Source organism: Dipteris shenzhenensis, chromosome 27, assembly GCF_047967505.1.
Source record: "Dipteris shenzhenensis isolate YYH24624 ecotype China chromosome 27, Dip_SZ_1.0, whole genome shotgun sequence".
Lineage (NCBI taxonomy): Eukaryota > Viridiplantae > Streptophyta > Polypodiopsida > Gleicheniales > Dipteridaceae > Dipteris > Dipteris shenzhenensis.
In genome coordinates, this window is record NC_141622.1 from 44,621,535 (window position 1) to 44,636,473 (window position 14,939).

At 41.6% G+C, this 14,939-nt stretch overlaps 1 protein-coding gene across 1 annotated transcript; it reads right to left on the reverse strand.

Moving 5' to 3' along the window:
- Positions 1–4,993: 4,993 nt before the first annotated feature.
- Positions 4,994–13,625, reverse strand: LOC147884367 (tubby-like F-box protein 6). The gene is made up of 4 exons (XM_087399113.1): positions 12,551–13,625; positions 10,140–10,227; positions 6,718–6,847; positions 4,994–6,624 (listed from the first exon to the last, which is right to left on the reverse strand). Exons 1-4 carry the CDS (start codon positions 12,908–12,910, stop codon positions 5,952–5,954), a joined length of 1,251 nt encoding a protein of 416 aa, XP_087255239.1. The 5' UTR covers positions 12,911–13,625; the 3' UTR covers positions 4,994–5,951.
- Between the last annotated feature and the right edge of the window lie 1,314 nt (positions 13,626–14,939).

Here is a 14,939-nt window from a genome sequence, read left to right on the forward strand (position 1 = left end):
TTTGGGCCTCACATATCGGGTGTGCTTTGTTGTTATGGACTTCCACAACCAGCCCAATTCATACAAAAGCATACTGGATAGGCATTTCTTGTGTAGGGAAAAATTGGTCCATGACTGGCACTCTATTTACCTCTATGAAAGGAAGACTAAGTCATGAGAGTGGATCTCCAAACTTGGAAGACTCACCCTTTGTCCAAAAATTTATTCGCAGTTGACCACACCAAAAGGTCAACATCGATAAATGTGTTTAAAGCTTATAAGGAAGAGGACATAAAGAAGTGTCCTAAAGGATCTTAGTGCCCTCCTTTAACAGAGTTAGAAGAATCACTAAATTGGATGCATACACTAGCCAATATATATCCATCAATTTCTAAAGGAATTCAAATTATGCACCTTGACAATGATCAACCTACCATCATTACACCTTTTTACACCATAAGAGTGATACTACCTAATGAAATTGAACCTGCAACAATTGATAACTCTATTGATACTAAGGAGATAGGTTTTACTCCATCTCACCTTTGGGTAGAGCTAACATCATGTGGTGCACCATGCCGAATACAGGCCTTGGCAGATGGTCGAGCAAGCAACAACCTCATCTCCCGAGAAATATTAAGACATCTCAGCCAAGTACTCCTTGAAGCATGTGATTCTAAAATTCAATTCCTAGGAGGTACCTCAATTAAGTTTGTTGGTTCTTTAATGATGAATGTTTCCGTGGACAATCACCTTATGCCTTGCAAGTTTTTTGTGATCCTATAGGTACCTTAACAGCCACAATAGTTCTTGGAAGAAGTTGGATCCAAGCCAAGTATAGAGGGTTGTTTGGTCATGAATGAACGCATCAAGATGTACGACTCACTACCAAATGGACCAACATTCAAGCATCGGCATCAACATCTACTTCCACCTCTTGACCTCTACAAGAGCTTCACCCACAAAGACAACAAAGAAGAAACTAAGCAAGGAAATGTGGGTACAAAAGAATCTACTAGAGGCCCTAAGGGTACTTGGAAGGTGAATCATATATTCGGATTTTGACGAAACCTCAACATCAAAAGCCACCCCACCATGTAAACAACAAACCTCAACATTGAAGAACAAAACAACGCCATCGAACAAGGAAGGTAACATACCATTGGGTTCCTATGACACTCTCAAGACCCAAGGACATTACCTTGGAAATGCTTTTAGTTGGATATAGTGTGTAATAACTACAACTTCCCACATCTACTGATGTAATCGAGAAAGTAACAAGAAATTTGGGATCATGAAAACTATTGCAAGCTCAAGGATATTATGATGGAAACACCCAAATGTGAATCCCTCTGTGTCATCAACACAACAATCCACCTTCTCTTGCTTGCCTTAAAAATGGCTTCACCTCTCTATAGCCCCAACAATAAGAGTGGCGACCTTGAAAGTTGTAAGATCACCCAAATGTGAATCCCTCTGTGTCATCAACACAACCACCCACCTTCTCTTGCTTGCCTTAAAAATAGCTTCACCTCTCTATAGCCCCAACAATAAGAGTGGAGACCTTGAAAGTTTAATCCTACAACACCATTAACAAGGAATGCACCCATTGTTGTTACACCAGAACCTGATTCTAAAAATGAAGTGCTGCCAGAAGAACCTATCTTAGGATCCGCAAATGAGTAAGGCAACAGTAGTTCAAAGGCCTTCATAGGCTTCCTAGCAAGGAATTGAAAAACCACTCCAACACGACATTCACTCCACCTCCATAGGAATCGACCCACAAGAACCTGCTCTTAAAAATGGAGTAGATCCGCAAGAACCTATTGCAACGAAAGATACCCGAGATCTTAAAGAAATGTCACTACCATGGGAAGAAAACTCCTCGCCAACGAAGGTCCCCATTGATGTCTTGATGACACCTCTTTCGCTTGATTACTACACTATGATGGAAGCCCATAATAATAGAGCCAACTCATACTCCTAGCTCTCACCAGGTATAACAAAAGAACGACCATGCTCAATGAAGATGATACAATAGTTAATTTTGAAATCCAAATCAAAGAAGGAATTTATAGCCACAGAGTGACCAAATAACAAATTGGAAAGCATCCAACCATAAAGGCAATCAAAAGAATCGCTTATTGAAGACAATTTCCTACTCTAGGTTAAGCTCCATCCTATTATGAGTGAGATAAGTTCGTTCGAAGGTCCCCATTGATGTCTTGATGACACCTCTTTCGCTTGATTACTACACTATGATGGAAGCCCATAATAACAGAGCCAACTCATACTCCTCCTAGCTCTCACCAGGTATAACAAAAGAACAACCTTGCTCAATGAAGATGATACAATAGTTAATTTTGAAATCCAAATCAAAGAAGGAATTTATAGCCACAGAGTGACCAAATAACAAATTGGAAAGCATCCAACCATAAAGGCAATCAAAAGAATCGCTTATTGAAGACAATTTCCTACTCTAGGTTAAGCTCCATCCTATTATGAGTGAGATAAGTTCGTTCTTTTTTGTTTATTGAATTTCATAAACCTAGCATCATTCACCATTTGTCTCTTTATCATACTCAAAGTGCATAAACATCTCACATCCGTAAATAATTTAATATACTTAAGTATCTATATTGCCTTCGTCATGCTCTATATATATCTTTTGTATCATGGAAACTCAACCACATCCACCAACGCCCCAAGAGCAATTAGACACAATTCTTAGACACAATTCAAGCACAATTAACACGAGCGTAAGGGATTGGAAAAGTTAAGAGTAATAAAAGAAGAGGCTTTTATGACGAGCCAGCTAATTATGATTCTAAGGATGAGCATATCCATTGGATGATAGGAGCCACTATTATTGCACAAAATTCAACCAAAGGAAACAAAATAAGTAGAAAAGCTTTAACCTTCTAGAATTTTGATGGAAAGAAAGATGCACGAACTATCTCATCATGGATTAATCAAGTTATACGATTACTTTTCAAGGGAGTGATTCTCTAAACAAGATAAATCAAATATGGTAGAGAGTGATGCACTTTGGTGAAATATCATGAAGCATAGTCGAAGATGACTAGATGCTTGGAAGTCTTTTCAAAAACTCATAAAGAGAGATTTTCCAGTAGTACTTTTTAAGGCAAGAGGTAGGCAACAATGACATCTTGAAGAAAGAAAAATTTTTCATATACACAGACAAGTTTTGGCAAATTTTACTTCAATTGCAATCCCTAGATAGAGTGATTGAAAGAGTGTATATGGCGGGGTTAAAGTCAAAGCTTGGGGTAGAGATCAATATATTCCACCCATATTCAATTCTACCATCTCATTGCTATGAATTGTGAGCAAGAGAATCATATTCCAAAAGAGGAAGGCTCCAAATCACTCTGTACCAGTCTGTACCAAAGCAAGATAAGTGAGGAACATGATACATAACATCCTCCCAGATGGAGGCCAACATGTAAGCATGAGCAAGGATTTCTTATTGTTAGTGGAATTCATTCCATAGTCATACAGTCTGGTTCCTTCCGTTAATAAACATGCATTTTTTAAATTTTATGCAGAAGGTTTTTTTGGAATGGCATGTTGATTCGCAAAAATAAAAAAATGCAAGCTGCTCACAGCACATTTGAATTGGAAGTTACATATTTTAGAAGTAAGATGAGCCATTATGTAAGCTAAAATGAATACACACAATTGGTTCATAAAAGTTAAAATTCAACATGTAAAACTGAAGTGAAGATGTAACGATAGACATTGTGTAAGCTAAAAGGAGTACAAGCAATTGGTTCATAAAAGAACCAGAGCTCACTCCACAAGCCTAGCTGAATGAGTGCTCGTAAGAAAGACCCCTACCAAAAAGACAGCAGCAAAGAATTCAAAAAAACACTAACAAAAATCCTCAAACCTTGTCTGAAAAGATTACTTTATGTGATAAAAGTAATGAAACAAATAACTACTCCGAAATTATCCTGAATTCAAGGCAAGAGTTTTTGGACCCCTACCAAAAAGACAGCAGCAAAGAATTCAAAAAAACACTAACAAAAATCCTCAAACCTTGTCTGAAAAGATTACTTTATGTGATAAAAGTAATGAAACAAATAACTACTCCGAAATTATCCTGAATTCAAGGCAAGAGTTTGAAGGATGAGAATCACATTACTCATCCACTCACTCAAAATCATCAAATAGCAATAATATTTGTCATTGTCTAGCCACTGACTGAAAAAGCAGGCGGACTATTAAGAAATTAAGCCCCAAGGCAGCAATGAAGGAAAAAGGATAGCCTGCAGCCCTTCGTGTGGCCGCACTTAAAACTCAAAAGCCATACCTGCAACAACTTTTATGATGCATGTAAGACCTCCCACAAGTTTTACATGATATATTATCCTCCACAATATTCTCAGCGACATTTTAGCCCAATGACAGCAACATTTCAATTTCCAAAGCACATGATCACCAAGAAGTTCTAGGTCTTGTATAAAGGTCATGGGTCTCAATATATGTATGTTCACATTTTGTAGCATTCTTTTCTTATTCAGTTCACTTGGGAAAGAAGACACTTTGGCACAATCTCCAAGAAATTAAAATTATGAGAAACTGTTATTTCCTAAAAAGATATGAAAATTTCCCGAGGCATAGATCCTGAGCATCTGGGAGCACAGAGCATATACGATGTCCTCCAAAACTTCGCAAACAAATTCCAGGTCAATTAGGCATTAACCGTAAATAACTTAGAATTGAAACGGAGGAAAAGAGCTGGCACATACTGTATGTGTCCTCTCTTGCACGTGGCAATTACCAACCCAAAATTGGAAGTCGCTTACTGCTGGAGCTGAGGTGGGAACATAATCACATGGACATGAGCACATAATACATGCTTTTCTTGAAATGTATGAACTCCTACTCTGCTTAAACCATTGCTGCAAGTCATACAAGTTTCTGTAATTGTATACCTGGGTGTGAAAGCCCTGCGAGCCTGGTGTGAAAGCCCTGCCAGGCTCGCACCTGTAGTTACTTGTTGAAATCTTCAGTTGCTGGTCTTTCAAATATGACACGACACATGAGACCAGGCGGTTGGCAAGCCTTCTGTCCTGAATTTAAAAAGTACCATGGATGCAGCTACTACCTTGACAAAACCTGTTTTCTCAATGCAGCAAAGACTAAAGATGACGTCCTGGACACTGCTAGTCAAAAATGTGCTTCGCCTTTACAATACAAGGCAATTTGAAGAAAAACAGATGAGAGAAATTGTACATGTCGCACTTTGCCAGAGCTTTACCAATTCAGACAAATTCGCTTGGAAAGAGCAAGAGTATTCTGAGCTGATGTAGCCACTCTGTAAGGTCAGATACATATTAAAACAGCAGCACCAAGAGTAAAAAGCCTTTTTCCAAACTCGCAATCTTAAGTCATCACAAATGAGCCGAACTCACAATCTTAAGTCATCAAGCAGTTCAGCACAGAGAGAGAGAGAGAGAGAGAGAGAGAGAGAGAGAGAGGGTAGGGGGTATGTCCAAATTGACAGGAAAAAACTGGTTAAAAGGCAAGAAACCCTTTCACTTCTTTCATGGTTACTAAAGCAAACTGAGGCAAAACTCTTTCATACATCAAAAAAGCTATCAAATATACCGACACCTCAGGCTAAAGCATTGCATCGAAAGCTTCCAAGACCTGAAAATGAGTCACTAGCAATAACCAAGTGGTAAGTCCGAAATACATACAATAGTCATTGCCATACATGGAAAAACTGTGGTAACCCCCTCTGTAGCACAATCAATGCCTGAGAATGCCCACCCATTTGAAATGGTGTGACTTTAAACAGCATGCTCGAATACAGAAAACATACTCCACTCATTCCAGACGGATGGATACTTCACAGTACTTCTGAATTACTCAATACATCCCACAATAATGATGAACCACCAAATAGACGTCAGCTCTAAACTGCCCTCCGACATAAACTATCATTCACAAGCCAGCTTGGTATCAAAGCTACTGAGGCAAATAGCAAAGGCCTGAAAAGCAGACAAGGGATACCGATAATCCATGGTGAACATATCTTTGCCAACTTTCCCAAACTGCAATAACACTTTGTCATGGTCACTCTGAGAATTGGATTGTGCTGTCTCAGTAGCAGCTACTAGCTGGAAATTCTTCACCGAAGCAACTGTAACACGGCCTCGAAAGTTGAGACACCAGCACTGAAGCTGTTCATGCCATCTTGGGGCCTTATTTTTTAGGATGAGCGACCCCTCCTTTGAAAATCCATTGCTTAAAGCCTCTACATCAGTGGTGCTGAAATCTGATATAGACGATTTTGAACCAAAGGAGGGAAGAGAGGACAAAGAGTAATCTAGACAAGCACTAGAGAATTCCACAGGAGTAGGGGCCACCCCTCCTGGCTCCATAGCTGAAGCCGGAATTGAGTGCATGGTGCAATGCATCCGCCTTGGACCTCTAGTGCCAAGTACATTTAATTCATAAGCAATGTGGGCCACGTTATAGCTTCCAGCAGGAACACGGGGAGAAACCTGCTTGGAGCCCACCCGCCGCCCTCCTCTATTTGTAGATGGAATTGCCCCACTATGTGGAGGCTGGCTGTCATAAATCGTAAACTTGGTACCTAAAAAGTTTGACCTGAGGAAAAGAAAACATCCATTATTAAATACTCAAGATATGTTTATCCAGCAAATATATTGAAATATTCATTGCCAAACTGCCTAGGCACACCTGAGTTTTCCTACATATGTGTTGCTCCCCCTAGACATATCATCTGCATTCAGGGAAATAACGTAATCTGCACTTGTAGCACGGCGAATCTTACGAGCAGCCAACAGAAACTTGCCGCTCTCAACCAATGCTGCATGCCATAGAAAAAAGCTGATTCATGTAAGACCATTGAACTACCAAAATGAAAGATTAGAAAACTCAATGTTATTTGTTTGATCTCCTATAGTCTTAGTAGTCCCTTATAAAGACATGTACCATGCACAAAATGCAGCTACTTCAGTCCAGGCTAAGTATGGTAAAGCCAAAACCGTGTGCATAACCATTTGGCAGCATCGAGCATAGAAATGTGACATGCCTTAAATCATTCTGGGCTTGTAATCTTTGTCAAAACAAATATTAAAATTAAAACATTCAATCATCAGCCTAACATGCAACCTGATTTTCTTGGACTATTTATTCCTATATCTTTTATTTTGTGATTTGAGATTTGACTTGTAATTTCATTACGGCTAGTCGTTCAGAATTGGCGACATGGTTTTTCCAAACGCTAGGAAGACTAAGGGGCAGTCTGCCCCCTCTATAGCTATAACAACTCCTGCGAGGTTCTAAGCACTTTCATTATACTGAGTGTATTGTGTATGCTTGCTATTAGACCTCCTGTGCATTGTAGGGCTGCAAAGGGCTTAGAAATACGGGTGGACTTCTATACACCACATAACTCCATGCAGGAAGTCTGATATTTGCAACAGTTACCACTTGAGACTGAGATCCATGCATTGGTTTTGAGTATCTCCTCAAGTCTTTCTTGTGCATGTTGTCTTCAAAATTTATCTAGTGTTATAGCATTTTGAATATAACTCTGTATCAGTGTGTAGCTCTCGGTGAGCAGAACCGGCCTGCAAAGTTAGCAGAGGGCTGATGTTAGCCTGTACGGCATGCTGTCCCCACTATCTGTCCTCATAGCGTTTCTTTCCAGTTTCACTTTTCCACCATTGCTAGCCATTCTTGAAATTTGTCAAATCCTCAGATTTTTCCTTGAGAAACTATACCCATATTTATCACTAAAATCATATATGAAGGTCACACCTACAAGTTGGCTCATTTAGGTTCCAGCTCATTGGATATCCTTCATGGCTGCCAACTGCTGCCAGCCTCAACAAGTCAATTGACCTGTCCACTAACCCAGAGAGATAAAGGGAAGACGGAAATGTGAGATATGGAGCTTGAGAGATCTATATGAAAGCTGAGAGAGATGGAGCTAAAGATAGCTGTGAAAGAACTGTGAAAAGAGCTGAAAACTGTAAAAGAAAGCTGTGGAACCTCTACTCCAAGCCAGCTATGGTTCTGCGTGGACAACTTCCTGGATCAATCACCCTTAGGGACTGCTTGGACGGGCTGAGGGCTGCACCAGGCTGGAGAACTGAGGCTGAACTGGAGGGAAGCTGGATCAGAAATGAGGGCAGCAAGCCTCCCTTTAAATAGGGGGCTGTGGGGCTGGTAGGGCTGAGCCAACCAGCCTTAAATGAGTGACCAGCCAGTCAGCTGGCTGTCTGGCTGGTTGGGCTAACATCCTCACCCCCTTTGCTGCAAAGGCAGCCCTTCCCCAGCCCATTCTCCCTTGATGGGAGCTCCTTCGTCCAGCCCTTTGGGGGCCCTTCTGATAGACTTAAGACGGAAACACTAACCTACTGTTCTCTAGTGGTTACTAGCAAACAAGGACTTGACTTCTGACTTGACCTAAGGCTGAGAGACTAGCCTACGTAGCTCGTGCCTGACTGTCCCTGGACAAGGGCTCACAATGGGGTCATGGCATACAACAAAATATCCTATCATAGGAACTATCTGCACTTTGTCGATGAAGCCAGTTGTCACCTTGCACCCGAGATGTGACACTAGTCAATTGAGCCAACCATGGGGTTAGCTTGACTAGGTTGGCTGACTGGCCTGTGCCATGACCCCTCTATTTAGTCCCTCTAAAACAGTCTTCCTTCCAAAAGAGCCCCTGAAACCTCTACCCATGACTAATGCCCCTAGCACTCTTCAAATGAGAGGAGTGGAGACTGATGGCATTGTAATTTCCCACTTTGCTCCCATAGACACTTGAGTATGCATTTACACAAAAAAACCTTATCCCAAGTTGAAAATACTCAGAGGCGAAAGGGAAACTATCACGATGCACAGTCTAGCACAAAAGAGAAAAAATTTGGCAAAACAGTCTATCCTTTCTTTATCCAAGCTATAACTTCTAAAGAGTAAGTTTCAATAGTTCTCCCCCAAAAAAAAATCCAAAAGTGGTTGATAATAGAGCACCTTTTAAAATAAAAACCCATTATTGATTATCATAGAGTGCATTCCAACACAATTCCTTATCAGAAGTGTTACATAAGTACAGGAGTATGTGAGCCTTAATAGAACCCAGGCAAATTAGAATTCCACTCCAAAGAGGAGACTTAAACCATCCAGGGAATTTTATTTTATGCTTGTATAGAGGGGTGTGGATAAACAGAGGAACGTTGAAAAATGAAAAGAGAATCAAAAGGGTCTCTCTCTACAACTCCCCAAGACATGGTGTGAGCAGCAACACCATCTTCTACGTCAGCTAACTGCTGGTTATCTAGTAAAAACAAACATATTGGTCGCATTTCCCTCCCATAAAGCACAAGATTTTAGATATTCTCCTCAACAAGCATGATCCTTATATCTGGATGATACCAAAATATTCTTATTTTATTCTTAAGAAAGGGACAGTGAAGCTTTAATCTCGTCATAAGCACAGCAAGGGTTGCACCTGTATTACATCTTGCATAGCAGGGACTAGCTGCTCCATCGGGACATTAAATTCATCCTTCTTTTTGGATGCCGTTACACTACCTGAATCCAAGGCTACTAAACCTTCTGACCAGTTAATACAATGAACCTCTGTACATCCCCATTATTGACAGAGAGGTGAGGAATAAATGGTCTATACTCTTCTGAATTCAGAAGATATAACAACACAATACCAATATAGGAGAATGGGATGAGTTAAGTAGGTGTAACACATGAGCTTTCAATGTGGGCACTAATATCCTGTGCCATAAACTCTAGCATTCCAAGCTGATGATAAGGATAAGCTCGGCCCTCACCTATTGGAGCATCGCCAAAAAACAGAAAGACATCCAGAAAGATACTGGGACATGTGAGATGCTCAGATCCTTCATGTAAGTGTAAAAGCAAATCAAGGTGCACTTCTTAACACACGCAAGTTTGCATATAACTCTCAACTTTATCAAGCATGATAGGATGTCGCTACTGTGGACAACCCAACAATTCCATCGGCACCCAATTACAGTCTCTGATACTCTCATTGATCCATATGACTTCTGTTAAAGGCATGTATTCATTGACAATGTCAAAACCGAGTATTGAAAGCAATGCCTTACTCGATGTGAGCCCAAGGTAGAGATGGTAAGTTGAAGTGGTCCTGTCACGCTTGATAAAGCACTGGACAGTAGTGTTCCGAGGACCAGGCTGCAAATACAAAAATGTATCAGAACACATCCAAATCACCAGGTCATTATAAGGTGTCATGTAACATGTTCACTTTGTAAGCTTGCAACCAAGGCAATAAAACACAAACCACAATCGCAAGAAATCCAAATCAACTTCGCGAGAGCGCGCGCGAGAGAGAGAGAGAGAGAGAGAGAGAGAGTGAACCTTACCCATGGTTGTTAAGACACTCGTGTCTTATCGTAAGACACTTAAGACACATGTCTTACCTTAAGACACCTTTAGACACTCTTGTTTTTTTTTTTGTAGTGGCAGTGACCTCGTAGATTCGGATTAGGATGAATCTTCAGAGATTTGAGTCTTGAGAGTCGAAAGTTTCCTTTCAATTATATGTATCGAGATGCAGATTTCATTCATATCACATGTGACAAGATTCAATTGTCCATTTAAACCTTTAAGTACTCAATCCTTGCGAGCTCTTGAGTCGCGAGTCTTAACTTTAAGTTTTAAGTCTTGAGTGACGACGAGTCTTGACTCTTAACTACATTGTACAAGTGCCTTCTTGCATTGTTTAAGTGTAGCTTATTGTACTTCTAGAATCTAGCAGCGAGCTATGCTAGCAAGTTGTCCATTTGTATATTTATACATATATTAATTAAATATTTATTATTATAATCACAATGGCGTGTCTTACGTGTCTTATCTTTAAGGCACTTTAGACACTCGTGTCTGAAGCGTGTCTAACGTGTCGTGTCTTAACGTGTCTTACAACCATGACCTTACCCTGTCACACAATTTACTAAGTGCATCTGTGTAAGCCCCACTTAAAAGGGCTTGAAGCTTCTATGCATACAACAAAAGAAAAAAGTTCAAGACAGTCACCCAACAGGAATAAAGGCAGACATAATACATAAAAAGATATACATTCAGACAAACTGATAAGTACTAAACAACTGTGCCTTCCAATGAGGATTAAAAATGGTTCGAGATCCTCGAAATAAAAGCATATATATATCGAATCGAATGCATGGTGCACTCAAAATCATCATGTAAAAGCAAACAGAACAGAGCACTTGTTTAATCCAATATTTTCAATTCATGAATTTATAGTGATAGTGCACACCAGGAAACAAAAACCATCCTCACACCTCTGAAAAAGGAGAGACCAAAGCTATAGACTGGTATACTTGCAAAGCTCAGGACTGTCCCCAAGGCTTCTAAACCATCGAATACTTATTACCTCCCCATTTCATTTTCCAAAATTAGCAGATACTTATCACCTCCCCGTTTCATTTTCCAAAATTAGCAGATCACTTGAACCAAACCCCATCCACAAATTCCTCCTAGTCTTCCTATTCCTATTTACCCTCACCCACTACCTTCGAGTGACGTATAAAACGACATAGCACCTACTTGCCGAATGACAACACGTGATTCTTGAGACATCAGAGACAATATCGCCTTAACATAGAAGTTCAATTTGGATAGGACCTACGATTCAGCACGTGGTCTAACATCTCTACCCCCATTGAAAGTCCAGTGCCCTGGCAAGGGAAAAACTGATCGCGTGGGCATCGTGGAAAAGAACTAGCATAATAATCCAGAGCCAGTGATATTCCCTCATACAGACTACATCCTTCATCTCTCTTGCAAACTAGGCACGTCTGCAAATATTAGCGCAATGTCCATTAAGTCAACCGTGCGCGAATCTTATTGGCAAGCAAGTGTCAGTGACATGTTAGTATCACTTACTGAACCAGGATAGCGAGGAGATTACTCTTTCTTGTTGATCCAACAAGGTCACTTGGTCATGGGCCCCCTTAGCGGAATAAAACTAAGTCAAGGCCTCCGATTATCAGGAGTAGCAATTACTCAATGTTGAATACAACAAGGATCTATCCGTAACAACAACAAAAATAAATAAATCATAAGAGGGTCTCTACTGCTTTCTCTCATCTCGTTGATATTAGCACTTCAGTGCATTGTATGGGCAGCGTATGGACAAGAATCTACAGAAGGAGAGTTGAAATCTGGAGCATCAGTTCTAACGCATAACATTGATTGGACTGAGAGTCAAACAATCAGAACCTGGCATATAATACACCATTCCTGATATAAGATAAGAGAGAAGAATTTACTACAAATGTCTTGCAAAGTAGAGAGCGCTACGACGAATTAAAGTAACTGATGCGGCCTGAAAACGAATCTGGAAAGGAAACCTCAGTAAGGGAAAAGCCCTTAATTTGTTAAGGCTATTCAAGAGCTGCCGGCAATCCTGCCTGGTTGCCGTTTCTCGATAGTCACCAAGAGAGTAGCACAAAATCGACGTGAATAGGTGGATCACCTGCTTTAGAGAAATGGGAAATGTCAGCTTTCCGCACTGTTCTGGCGTCTTGACGAGTTCCTTCGCAATGTCTCTCCAGTTCCTGCAGACGCAAGCACAAGCCACCACGTGTTTGCGGCAAGGCCATATGCTTTCGCTGGCTTCAATCCTTTGCAGCACGTCTCTGAGAAGCTCCGGGGGCATGTTTGCCCAGCAGCTCTGCTGCTGAATCTCCCTTCTCATCTGGCTTTCGTCAATAACTGAACTAAGAGATCGAGACCTGTGGTGATACGAAAACTTGATATCGAAGCTCCTTCTGGAGATGTTGCCAATTCCATCTTTCATCTCCTGAAACTCCCGGATTAAACTTTTAAGGGGCATCGTTGCGGACACAGCTTCGCGACAAACCACTCCAACCAAATCACATATCGACTCCAAGGGGGTGCCTGCCCTAACGACTCAGGCTATCACACACGCTCCGTTCATCTAAATCGCGATCAGGAGCCCTGCAAGGCCGGATGCTGGCGCGCAGTCTTCGGATGGTAGCATGGCTAGAGAAAGGCGTAGTTTGGAGAGACCAGAAGAGCAAAAGGCGTAAGGAGGGATACTCAGTCATCCAAGCAGATCTGAGCGAAGGCAAAAGAGAGGGCGGGGGAGGAGCTGTGGAAGGGAAAGGGAAGAGCTGGAGGGGAACTCGAATTGAGCTCGAAAGTGGACGAAGAAGCAGGAAGGCAGGAGAAGGGGAAGAAGAAGTCAGAAGGGGGCTGGCATCACCATCGCCATCGCCATCGCCATCTCCAGCAGCTCCATCTCCATCTTCATCTTCACAAATTGGCAATTTTGTCGTCGAAGATGCAGATCTGACGCCTTCTTCTGCTCATCAGTCGTCTCCTTTCCTCTGCCGCGCCATCATCTGCATCTTCCCCTTTCCATTCGCCATCACTTCTCCCCTTCACTCTTCACTCTCATCACCACTTTCCCCATTTCTTCTTCGCCCCTTCTTCACTTCCCCTTCACTCTTCACCCTTCAGTGTCACCTTCCCCATATCTTCTTCCCGGCCTGTAGCCTCGAATCTCCCGCCCCCCTCCCTTCCTTTTACCCCTCCGCGTCTCCCCCGTCTCCCTCTATCTTCTCGCCCACGCCAAAATTCCCGAATCTCCCCTTCTCACCCTCCAAAGCTGCGGGATCTGCTCCCTTTCCCTCCTTCTCCAGTCCTCGTGCACTGTCTCTGCGACGCCTACGTCTATCTACCCGCATTCAAACAAGAATTCAACGTGTTCCATCGCGTTCCTGGCATCCAGAATCATCCGATGTCTGTGTGTGTGTGTGTGCGCATGACATCTCACTCTGGCATGACATCTCACTCTGTGGTGACGTATTCCAGGATATCTTCTGAGGCCCATGATCCATACATACGCGTCTTTGCTGTTATTATATTATAATTATAATTATAATTATATAATATAATAATTATAATTATAATTATAATAATAACGCTTGCTTTCAATTTACTACTCTTATCAGATACATATATAGCTCAGCTAACAAGTTGAATAAATTCAAAAGGCCTGCTGAAGCTGAGAGAGAGAAGAAGAAGGAGAGAGAGAGAGAGAGAGAAGGGGAGAAAAAAATGGGAAGAGAGAAAGGGGGAGAAAAAAATGGGGACCAAAATAGCAAAAATCCATGTCATTTTCCTTTCTGAAGAGAAGTAGCCTTTACTAAAGCCTTCCCTCCTCACGGCAGGCCAAAAAGCTTCCTAAAAAAACATTGCTTGTCCCAGCTTGTAGCCCACACACTAACAATCACTCTTCTGGTTGGGTTCACTCCACCAGCTTTGTTGGATTGGCACACTTCCAACACCCAAAGCATTCACCTCTCAACCCCCCTAATCAATTGAATATGCACCAATCATAGAGTTTCATTCTAATCTTTTGCCCCATTTCTCCTGTCAAACATCCACCTTGTCTGAACATGCACTTGCAACATGAGTCCTCATGTTAGATATGCGGCTTTCGTACAAGATAATTATATCGTCATTCCACACAACTCTTCAAAGTTCTTGAGCCCAAATACATAGATAGCAACCCACACACCAAGCACTCCTCAAGTTGGGTTCACACCACTGGACGCCACTGCTCACATAGTGGCGTTCGTTGGTTTGGCACAAGGGTTCAACGCCCAATCAATTGGATCTACACCAACCATAGAGTTTCATTCCAATGTTTTGCCCCATTAACATCCACCTTGTCTGAACACACAAGAGTCCTCTTGTTAGAGGTCGGGCTACTGGTTGTCCTCAGAAGACATTCACAACTCATGCCATGCAAGCAAAAATGCCAAAAATTTCCAAGGATGCCTACGTTCCCACCTACCGTTCCACAATCTGAGATGCTAGATTGCAAAGCTCCA